The sequence below is a fragment of the Acyrthosiphon pisum genome, chromosome A1, assembly GCF_005508785.2.
Source record: "Acyrthosiphon pisum isolate AL4f chromosome A1, pea_aphid_22Mar2018_4r6ur, whole genome shotgun sequence".
Lineage (NCBI taxonomy): Eukaryota > Metazoa > Arthropoda > Insecta > Hemiptera > Aphididae > Acyrthosiphon > Acyrthosiphon pisum.
In genome coordinates, this window is record NC_042494.1 from 83,386,989 (window position 1) to 83,399,759 (window position 12,771).

The 12,771-nt window shown below is 25.3% G+C and overlaps 2 protein-coding genes across 2 annotated transcripts in view; one reads left to right on the top strand and one right to left on the bottom strand.

Moving 5' to 3' along the window:
• Nucleotides 1-3,864: 3,864 nt before the first annotated feature.
• LOC100163734 (uncharacterized) lies at nt 3,865-5,898 on the bottom strand. Its single transcript, NM_001162116.2, is given in 4 exon segments — nt 3,865-4,049; nt 4,517-4,729; nt 4,814-4,993; nt 5,448-5,898. Coding segments are annotated over 4 exon segments (483 nt in total). The 5' UTR covers nt 5,496-5,898; the 3' UTR covers nt 3,865-4,007.
• The window catches only part of LOC100571382, a 13,491-nt gene continuing 6,359 nt past the window's right edge, over nt 5,640-12,771 (top strand). The window contains exon 1 of the mRNA XM_008181837.3: nt 5,640-5,721. The gene's annotated coding sequence lies outside the window, so the exon portion shown is untranslated. The remainder of the gene's footprint in view (nt 5,722-12,771) is intronic.

Here is a 12,771-nt window from a genome sequence, read left to right on the forward strand (position 1 = left end):
CCATATTTTGTCATTTTTGAACTTTAAATGCTTATGAAAAAAAACTGTGACTAACGATTTTTAATATTTTTCATCTGCCTTTGAAACAATATACTAGGAGCCTTCTATTAAATTTTCAAGCTTTTTTATCCAACAAATAAAATTTTATTGATATTTTTAGATAAAAAACTAAAAAAAAATGGAAAATGAAAATGTCCGTAAAGAGCTCAAAATAAATCAAAATATTTTAAAAATGTTATGGTGTATAGAAAATGCTAAGATAAACATTCAGTCAAAATTTCATGTATCTACGGTCATTTTTTTTAAAGTTACACCAAAAACCAAATTCAATTTTGTGAAAAATCGATTTTGCTTAAAAATTCCAGTTTTTCCTTAATTTTTCTTTTGTTTTTCCCGGCGCTTTTGAAAACTACTAGGAAATTTAAATTTTGACCTTCCCAATGCACCAACGATATTCACTTTCTGATCGAACAAGATACTGAAGTTGAAAATCGTAGCATTAGTTCGACTACTTATCGTGTACACAGACACAAAAAAAATAAAAAAAAAATTAAAAAATTAAAAAATAAAAAATAAAAATAAAAAATTAGAAAAACACACATCATTGTAAAATCAATACATTCATCGTTCCACTCAGAATCTAAAAATTAAAATTTGATTTAAATTTTTTCGGATATATTAAAAATAGCTAATTTGTGAATCTGATTATAAGAACAATTTTGATTGTAAAACGTTTATCTAAATCAAGTATTTTTTAAAATTTTTTAAAATATCGATATTTTTTTGATTAAATTAATTTGGGATGTAATAACTTTTTTCAAAATAATTTGATCGCTTTCTACCCTACAAATAAAATTTTATTAAAATTTGAAATTGTCTGTAAACAGCTCAAAACGAGTCAAAATATGTTCAAAATTGCAGTGTCAAAATGAAAATATAAACATTCAGTGAACTTTTCATGTACCTTCAATTTTCATTTTTAAATCACTACAAAATAGGAAAATCGCTACATGAGAAATCGAATGAATATCCAATGTTGTAAAATCTTAGATTTAAAAAGAAAAATTTTTATGAATTTCTAACTCAAAATAATTTGCACACTTGATTTTTACGTGTTTTGTCGAGATTTGAAATGTTGAACTTTTAATGCTTATAAAAAAATTGTGACTAAAGATTTTCAATATTTTTCAAATGCTATTGTAACAATATATTAGGAGCCTTGTATTAAATTGTCAAGCTTTTTTAGCCAACAAATAAAATATTATTGACATTTTGTAAACTTTTCATGATAAATAAAATAAATAAATCGTGTATAATATAATGTACAATCAAGAACTTAAAATGATTTGAATTATTAAAAGAATGATTAAAATCTATTCCAAAGAACCACTATAATAGTTACATCTTCAAAATGTTAGGCATAATAATAATATTTGTGAAATACATAGATAATATTATATAAAAAAAATACGTTATAGAATTTAACGAAATTTGAATGTTCAGAAATCCGTAAGTATAAATAAGTTCTAAGTACCTATAGGACGTGTCTGGAATATATCATCTGGTATATGATCCACTTGCAGCACGAGCATGAATTTGTAGTAGGCATTTGAATGAAGCGTTTCCTTTTAAACAATAAACAGTAATTTTTTTTAAATACATTTTTGTATTTTGTACTTTTGTTTGAGAATGAATTTTACACAGTTCAAACTATGAAGAATGTTGTTCATCGTTCATGTATGCTTTTAACAAACTGTGTTGCAATACATTTTTGCAAAGAAACCAAATAATTTGCTACTTCATTTTTTAGAGCATAGTTAAATATTTTTTTTTGTTTTATACATAGCAACTCAATTTTTACTTAATATATTAAATAAAGCAGAATAAAACAAAACAGAAACGATGGATGTATAAAATGTAAATATGTATAATATGTATATAATATTACGTAATATGTACAACCATTACATTGATTTGTGTGTTTTTATTTTTATTATTTTTTTGTGTCTGATGACACTCCTACGAGCAATATTTTTTTGTAGTTCAAAAAGGAATTAACCGTAGATTTATATGAACATTTTCTCTGAAGTAATTTTAAAATTGTTTATTTGTTCTGTTTGAAATACAAAATACATAATATTTTGAAATTTTGAAATTTTCTTAGTATTTTTTTTTTTTGTTTTATCAATTTAACCATATATTATTTTTTTGGTATTACAGGTCAATGAGCTTGAAAATTTCAATACAAGGCTCCTTGTAACTTATGAGTTATAAGTTTGTTTATACAGTGGTTAAAATGTATTAAAACTATCCAGTCATGATTTTTTTTTTTAACTTAACGTTTGAAGTACCTACAAATTTTCACTAAATTGTGTGTTCAAACTAAAATAACGATTTTAGTTGTTTTACCACAATAAATATTAACCGTAGACTTGTGATATATTCCACTATTACTTCAATTATAATTTTTTTAATGATATTGAAATTTTCAAAATATTTTTTTTTGTCATATTTGTTTTATTTGTACAATCTGTATAAAAAATAATTACAATACGCACAATGGAGGGATAATACAATTATAGGTCATTGGGCATGGTTGGCTTGATGAAGAAGCTATTCACTAATAGCACTTCATGGTCAAAATATTTAAACTAATTTTAAGCTATTTACCTACCTATATCATACATTTATACCAATAACCTATTTATACAATTCTACAGTAATTCGGTATTTACTTAGGGCTATGATGACTTTTAACAATAATATGATATTCATTAATAAGTAGAATATAATTTGGCAAAATAGTGTTTAGCTTAAAACTTTACTAATAACCTAACCTTATTTTATTATCCTTATATTTAACCTTATCTTATTGGTATTACTAATAACCACGGTTATCTACTCAGGTTGGCGGACGCTTCTATACCATACGTGTATTATATCGGTCTATGCGGCGTCGAACTGAATTAAAAGCGCTAGTAGTTAGGAGGCCTACTTTTACATGTAGAACATATGCCCATTCATAGTATTTTAGTAATAATCATATATTATTTTTTAAATGTTTATGTTATATTTTTTTCAGAATGCAATGTCTATGATGGATTCAAATTTTTTTTAAATTTTAAGGTTTTAAACCTTAAGACTATATGCGCAAATAAGTGGGGCTTTAGGGGCTAAGCCCTCCAAAATATTTCAAACACCTGCCAAATATTTTATATTATAATATAATATAAAGGGTGTTCCAAGGATATTTGACAAATGAAATAACAATACAATGATACCCATAGGTGATAGGTGCCCACGTAAGTTACTTAACGAGAATATTGATATTTAAAAAAATTGTAAAAAATCAGCCACTTGACTTAAATAAATGTTTTTACCATGTAAATTTTTCTGAAAATCAGATTTACAAATTGGCTATTTTGAATATTCTGGAAATTTTTTTTATCAATTTTTAAGTTTTTTACTATCAGTATTAAAAAATAAAAAATGTATTCTAAAAATGTAGCGCAATTGTCTATGAATTATATTTAAAAGAAATTTTTTAGTAGATAACCGTGCTAATAACTTAATAAGTAATAACTAGTCCAGTATAGATAAGCCACAACAATTTAAGAATACATATTATAAAATGTCTTTGGAAATAGAGTCTGACTCCACTTCTTACTAAAAACCGTTTTTTGTATACAATGATTTATTGATTTATGACTCATATTTGTATTAACTTTTTTTAAAATAATTATGTTTTCCTTTAACCAGCTAACTAACATAGTTCATACTGTAGTTTAAAACACAATAATAAAATCATATATAATCGACCATATCAGATTTAGTTACAATTATAAAATAATCAATAACAAATAATTTGAAAAATATTAACTCAGGTATATATTTTATTAAAAAAAACAAAAAACAGGAATAAAAATAGATTTTATAAAGAAAAATAATTTAATTAAAAAAAATATAAAAAATGTTGTTTGGATTAGTCGCACGTCATTTTAAAACAATCATTGTTTCTTAAATCCGTCGATGGCCTTGTTCATGGTAGCCTGAAACATTTAATCAATAATCAATATTAATGATTCATATATTTAAACTATAAAAATAATTTAATAACAAAACATAATTGGTAAATTATAATAATATTGTATAGGATGTAGGTATCTTTTGGATTTGACAATTGCTCATTTTAATAGTTATTTTAAGTTTCAAATCCTCCAGTGTCAATAATCATCATGTATGAATATGTAAAGATAATGAATGTAACAATTGGTGTTAACAAATGTCAACAAATGTTTTAATTTTGAAGATTTTATATTGTTATTCAACGATAAGAAAACCAATCAATTGTTGAAAAACGAAACCAATTATGAAATTAAAATTAATATTTTCAAAATATCAATAAATGGTTTTATATATATATAATATGCACCTATACTACTATAATGTATTATGTATTGGTTAAACTATGATTGTGGTTATAACATATTATAATTTATATAATATGTAAACATACTTCCATATCCTTGGTAGTTTTGATAACGTTTTCGGTGATTTTCTTTAATTCTACCTTTTCGCCGATGGGTTTGACGACTTTATCTTCGAACATGTCTTTGGCTGTACTAAGATGTTTTTTCAACTCCTTTTCTAATTCATCGTATTTTTCAACCAATTTCGGGTCAGCGTTTTTGCGAACGATATCCTTCATTTTATTAGCTTCGGTTTCCATCTGTAAAAGTTAATTAAATTCGAAAATAGAAATAAATTTGAATAAATAAAACGACGTGTTACAATTTATATTATTTATTCTTACGTCTGTGAATCCTTTATTCATTATAGTTCTAATCTTTTCAATGGATTTTTGGGCATCGGCAGAGTTAGGGGTAATTCCCACTAAGTGATTGGCAACAGACATAAAAGTTTGTGACATTTGTTCAGCAACTTTTTTAATGTCTTCGACTTCAGGTGTAGTACCGGTTGCGGCTGACATGGCCTATAAAGTTATTTAAGAGTTTAAATACATTTCATAAATTAGAAATAATGAATAAGCTAAAACTAAATACTTAAGACGTAGGTTCGTCAAAAAAAGAGAATCGTATTGTTTAAAATATTTAAAATATCTACATGATTTCGTAATCATACATCACACACAGTAAAATATATAGTAAATAAATTATAAATATATAATAATACGAGAGTGGATAAAATTATACGTAAAAACGTAGAGTCGAAAAGGAGTTTTACAATAAAATCACAAGTCAAACAAATAATTTGGAAGTTAATAAATATTATTATTCTTTTCCTTCGTCGTTATTAATAATCATTGTACTAACACTGTTATAGAAATACATAAAGCCAAAATAGCGATATTAAAATATCGAACAAAAATAATAACTTATACATAAATTATTATAATAATAGCAGTGTGTTTGAATAAATTGTCTAACCTGTCCAATGAAGACGACCGCGAAACACAAGACAATTTTTCCGTTCATGGTGATGGCGTTTTTCGATTACGACGATGATATAATATTATAATAATAATAATAGTTATTCAGCAAACAAATTCGTGCACTGATCAATCAAAACTAAACGACCGGCTTATATAGGCAATAATAGCCAAGTCCCCCGACTCGGCGCCCCGTTAGTTACTGATAATGTATATGATGGAATATACGGTTATTGCCTGCGCTTGAACTTCGGTGCACCGTTCTAATTAATGTGAGTAACAATTTCTTCACCGGATTTTACAAATTGGTTAAAAAATTATACGAACAATGTGGTCAATTTGCAAAAGCTGACACTACATAATAATATTAATATATTATAATATTCTTCGCGTTGTATTTTTTTTCGATTTACTCCTGGCTTTCAGTGTTGTTCGATCTGTGTAGAAATCGCCTACCTATAATATAATATTTTACAAACTAAGACACAGTGCACTTTGTAACTATGTTAATTAGATTTAGAGGTGAGTATGAATACGTGCATATTCCGTGCTCATTGATCAACAAACCGTTTTCCGTTTAAGGTCACTTTTTTCGTTTAGGATGGAACTTGAGCTGTAGATGTACAGTATTGCACCGTTGTTTGTTATTAGACCTGTTATTAGTCAATACTGTCCATGATAGAATTTTTAAATAATTGTCTTTATAGTGTTTACTCAGTAGGTATCTATTACCAACAAGGCATTCTAATACAAATAAAATATATATTTGTTTAATTAATTTGTATACTATTTTATAAACATAAAATAATATATTGTAATGTCTTAATCATTATTGTTTTAATATTCTCAATGTTATTTCTGAGTATTTTAAAAAAACCCAACATAATTTTCATATAATAGTTTCTAAGTAACGCAGGTCAATATTTTATCCGAGTTGGCTTATTTTATGTTCGTCCTTTGTAACATCAATATTAATTTTATTACTATAATATTCAACGATACGAACTCTATAATAACACGTCAAAACTCAGAAGAATGGAATAATAATACATTATTATCTATTATAATGATCGACGGTTTCTACTCGAAGATTTTTGGGATAAAGCAGCTTTACATAAGTTTTCTTTCTGAAAAAAAATTATTTTGTGTCTATTAAAAATAAAATACCTATTTATATAATTTTCAACGTACATTTTTTGAACGTTAACGTTAATAGCTACACTTAATTATGAATTGTTATAAATATATCAAACATTTTAATGCTATGATTTAATTTTTTTTGAAAAAAGTTTAGAATTTATTTTATCTGTTAATGCTAATGAATACCAAATTTTGAACTAAATATTGGTAATTAATATTTGTTGATTTTTGAGTAATACAATTTACATTTCTTAGATTAATTTATTAATGATTATTTTATAAATTTTTTTTTATTACAAATATTATAATGACTTACATATTCGTATTGTGTATAATAAATAATAAAATAATTTAACAGCATATAAATCTAAAAATAAGTTTTATAAAATATATTGAACAAGCATAACATATTACAAAATTATAATAATTATTATTTTATGGAATTATATTTTGGCGTCGTAAAATGTCTTCAAAAAAGACTCATAATATGAATGCATTAATACTAATATACGTCTATATATACTACTATACTTATACTATCCATCTTAAATAAATTGAAAATTATGGAAAAAACTACGAAATTAAGTCTGAGGAGGTAATTTTGTTTATAAATTGAGTTTTGTTTAGCACTGTTTAACACTTACTTATATATTAAAATAAATTTGACATACAATTTAAATTCATATCTCATATTTAAGTATATAATATAAAAGTGTGTGGTTCTTTTTTATCTGCATCATTATTTTTATACATATAAATTTCACTTTTTTTTAAGAGCCACTATAAAAATGTTCTATTATTTTATAAACTTATTGCACGTAGCAATAGATTAACACTTTAGGTTATCTAATTAAAACTTTAAAAATTAACTGTATATTTGGCACATAGGTAGTCGTTAATTATTATTAATTACACTGTAAAAATCATTATCCGTTTTCGAACATCAATACATTTAATATTAGAAATTTAAAACCAGGACCATTCAATAAAATAAATCATATCCATATAAATTACATGTAGTATTTATTTTATTTTTCTCGTTCATATCAGTGTTGCTGAACTAACTTATAATTCTCTAGTCTTTAGGAACTAATCAAATGCATAAAGGTCGATGAACGTACAATTCTGAGAAATACAAATGTATAACAGGAAACGCTTATACATTTTACATCTTTACTTTACCATTATATAGAATCGGATAGTGAAATTTAGATAAATTACATACCTATTCGAAGTAGACATCACAATAATATAATATCTATTTATGTTGTTCTACAGAGTGATTTTTAAGCAAGCCCACACCATTTTTCTTAAATCATGCATAAATTTAAATTCTATTTTTTGGAATTTTAAAATACACTTGAAGACCATATTTCAATACATGACATTTTTTTACCACCTGTGAATGACCCTGTGACAATACAAACTTCTGTTTTTTTTCAAATAGGAAACGGTGTTTATTCCTTTAATGATTCAACAAATAGTTTTTTTCTTAGAATTTTTAAGTATCTAAATCAAAATTCGTGCGAGTAGTTTTTGAATTATATAACTTTGTGTACTAAGGATATTATATCTATGGGCTATGGGCTATGGCAATGGGTTAAATAGATATGGGGGCTCAGACGATTCTAAAATATTAGTAATTAAAATTGATCTATCAATATAAATAATTTGGAAGAATAATCCAAGTATAGTAAATCCTACATCTAACAACTATGACATAAAGGTTATATTTTTTAAAAACCATTTTCAAGGATTATTATTCTTAGTATAAACATTTTACAACTCAGAAACTATTCATTAGTATTTTCAATTCTGATATACATCAACATTTTCAAGAAAATCATTCGATAAATAATTTGCAGTATGTAGAAAAAGGCAGGGGGCATATTATTTGAAAAATAGAAGTATGTATCGCTACAGGACCCTCCTTAAGTAGTACAAAATTTATCAGAAATTTGGAGACATGGTGTTTAGAATTTTATATATGCTCAAAAATTCTAAAAATGATAATATGAACAAAATATGTACTATTAAAGGGAAAAATGAGAAAGAGCATGCTTAAAAAATCAGCCTGTATATTATACTGGATTTGGTAGGTATTTTATTGAAATATCGTCTTTATTAATTATTGTACAGCATTACAATATGCACCGAAGCTAGGCAAGTTAACGATTTTTGTTAACTCATTAAGTTAAGTTACTTTAAAATAACAAAGTTAAGTTAAGTTAGAATTTACTCGTATTTTTTTTCGTTAACTCGGTAAGTTAAAAATTGACTTTGAAAAAAAAGTAACTTAACTTAGTATAAAGTTAAATTTTGCCAATTTGAAAAAATAAAAATTCCAGACACATAATATGGTTTATTAGATTTCTTTACGCTCAAGAAAATTACTGGGGAAATTTAAAATTATACATCAAAGATAAACTTTCAAACCCATTCAAAAATTTGCATTATTCTTTGGACGCAAATTAACTTAATTTAGTTACTTTTAAAATAAAATTAACTTGAAATTAACACGTTAACCTAGGAAAAAGTAACTTATTAAGTTAAAAGTTAATTTGAAAAAAAAGTAACGATTTAATTAATTAAATTTTAACTTTTAACTCGTTAATACCCAGCCTTGATATGCACCACATCATCGGGGCTAATATTTCGTTTAACTTTTTACATTATATAATAATGTTATTCATTAATTCATTAACTGGACTCAATATATTTCTTGTAATTTTATGGAATAATGATAAAATGTAGGAACTATATTATGTGAAACTATACTATATTTTTTTTATACACATTTTTACTTCAACGCGTTGTTCTATGTAGGTAGATAGGTAGATAAGATTTCATTTGTCTTAGACATTATATATTATTATGCTACAACAAATATTTTTCTTGATTCGATTTATCATTTTCTTCTAGTATAGAGTGTAGACTGCAGATCAATCAAAAACACCTATTTGATAAAAAATTTGATATAAGTGTAAAGTATTTTTACATCAATAGTACCTATACCTAGTAAAAAAAAAATGCACACATTTTAATTGTTTATTTGATAAGCAAAAAAAATAATTTGTTTCGTGACAAATAGTTGCTTAGCAAGATTATGAACAATACAGTTCACTTCATGTTAACAGCGATAAGATTAATGTTATTTTATTTCCCGAAAAACGATAAATTTGTAGTCGAGGCCATATTTTATTATGTACCTACCTATATTACATTTTTCTACTCATGAAGCATTATTTTACACCTTTATTCGAATCGGTATACAATTTAATTTCACTTAAATAATATGTATTATAATTTACATTACATACAATTTTGTTGAAATTTGTGTGAATATGTATCTACCTAATAATCGTCAAATATGCAGAAATAGGCAAAACATAGATAGGTATTGCTATTATTGGCTATACGATTCGTAATATTATAACTGAAAAAAAGTTTATAAAAAATCTATAAAAAGGAAATATATTTACGATTGCATAAAAATCCGCACTTTAATTATATTAATTAATGGCTTAAAAAATTATTGATTGATATTTGTTATGTATTTTCTTCTCTCCTATTCGTTGTGTTAAGCCATAACAGGCTCAAAACGGTAAAACGCTTTGAAATTATACATATTATTACTTATTAGTGAAAGTTTCATCAGTTTACTACCAATCGACTGAATCTTATCATGACCTCACTTGATTCCAATCCTCAAATGTTGTCATGTCTCCTTTAAAACTAAGCCTTATTGTTATTACTATTTACTATCTACTTTAAGTACATGTATCATAGGTTTTTAATTCTCGTTCCACTGTCCATTCACAACGCACATGTATTTTTATATGTCTATATTTCCGTCGAAATATTTTAAAACAAATTTTCGATCAAAACTATCATATAATTATGTACTTACTTCATAGAGTATAAATATATAATATGTGATTTGCATGTAAAAAGGATCATAAATATGCCTCCATAATTTTTTGAATTGTAATATTATAATATAGCCATTGCAATACAAAACTAGTAGCAATACGAAAAGCACTGTTTTTAAACGATGTATTACGTCTAATGATAACTGTACAATTTTATACAATTTTAATCAGGTGCGTTATAATTTATAATTTTTCCAATCATTCGACTTACCACTAACGTAACACTAAACGACATTTCCACTCGCCCACTCTATAGTACCTATGTCAGATTTTGAATTTCAATACGTAGGTAAGCACCCATCCTGCAAGAATCGAGGCATTAGGCAAATATGACTATTTCACGATAAATTAAATATCAGGTCCAAAAGATCCCAATAGCGTTATTGACTTTCAAACACCAGTTGCCTACAAGACAAAATTCTCAAAATATATACCTTAAGTTTATACTTTTAATTAAACCAATTATTCTTATCGTGTCAAAAATATATGTAATGGTGGTAACGGAAAATAAAAGTAGGTACTATTGTTACCAGGACGGCGCAGGCCCCAGGATAAACACATTTTATATTTGTTAAAACCGCCTATAGGTACAACTATTATTATTCGTACCATACACATTCGGATTAATAACTTTATAAGGTCTATATGATACGTTTCTGTTGTACGAACGAATTAATAAAATTAAAATTAATTTCTTGATTACCATGGTTTTGTTTGAGTTTCTATTGTGATTAATAATATTTTCTATCCACTATATTAGCTATCTAGGTACTTATTTTATACTCACATTTTTCTTAAAGTTTACTTTCATAATTTCAAAAAACTTTTAAATATGAATGTATCATAAAAATTATAAAATATATATCTACATTAGGGCTTTGGTTATCTGTTTGCAACTAGGGTAACCGCGAGGGTAGGTAAAAGAAAAACTAATACAAATAATGAATCCATAACAACGTATGCCGATTGTGACGGTAACTATAACAGAAGTTTATGGATAATCGAGGTTTTATTGTAGTTATAATTGAGAACTTAAATAGCTATAGGTAACTAAAATTATAAAAATTTTAAAAAACAGTATTTAAAAATCAAAATTACGTTTGTGCAACTGACAACATTTTCATCGAAACCATCAATTATTAGTTATATTTTGTTCTTTGAGCTTTGTGCAACAAGCCATAATATTATAACGTATACGATATTATTGTGAGCTTTGATCCGGTAGTCGGTACAACTGTAATAAATACTAACTTATATTGAATAACAAAAAAATCATTACGTCTTATTGAAATTTATGTATATAAATATGTATATATATATAATATTGTCTAATTTATAAGTAAATACACCTTCATAATATTTACGGTCAGTTCTTACATCATTGTTATTTGTTTATACTGTGACAAACATGAAATTTGAACTCACAATTATTATTTGCATAGGACCGTATAACACGCATTACTTAACGATAAACGCAACGCTCATCGATATTTTATTGTTACACATCATTATGAGCATAATTTATATTAACACGTCTACGATTGTTGACTGTGTGCAAAATGATCAAGGTCTGTAGATAAAATATATGACAAAACACAACAAATATCTTTTCTAAAAAAAGTTAATGTAGTAGGTAAATTTATGATAAATATAATTTCTTTTTAACCCACACGGCATTTGGGAAATGATAATATTTTGTGAATATTTTGGAGTGCTTGAATAATGAATATTTAACTAATAATATTGCATAAATATTTTATTCTCATAAAATAATAAAATATTGCACAAAAATGTTGACTTAATATTTTTATAATGTTTCCATGAAAATGTTTTTAAAAAAAATATGATTAAAATGTTTTGTTAATATTTTTAAAAAATATTTTTCAAAAGTGAACTTCTTGGCCAAAAAATATAAATAAAATATTTCCTTATTATTTACGCAACTTTTTCAAATATTTTGACAACTATTATATTGTTTTCCTGAAAATATTTATATCATAGTTGGGAAATATTAAAATGCTGTGTGGGAATTTGAACATTACAGTTACTGGTAGGGCTGTTTTTTTTACCACTCAATTATTAATTTCACGTTTTAATCGATTATTTGGCGATTAATCTCATTTCATAAAAACTGTAAAATAATTTTTGAAAAAAAATAATCTGTACGACGCGTTTTCGTACATACTATCTTTTTGAAAAAAATCGCACACTACACAATACCCAATACAGTAGCCAAATGCTTGCATGATT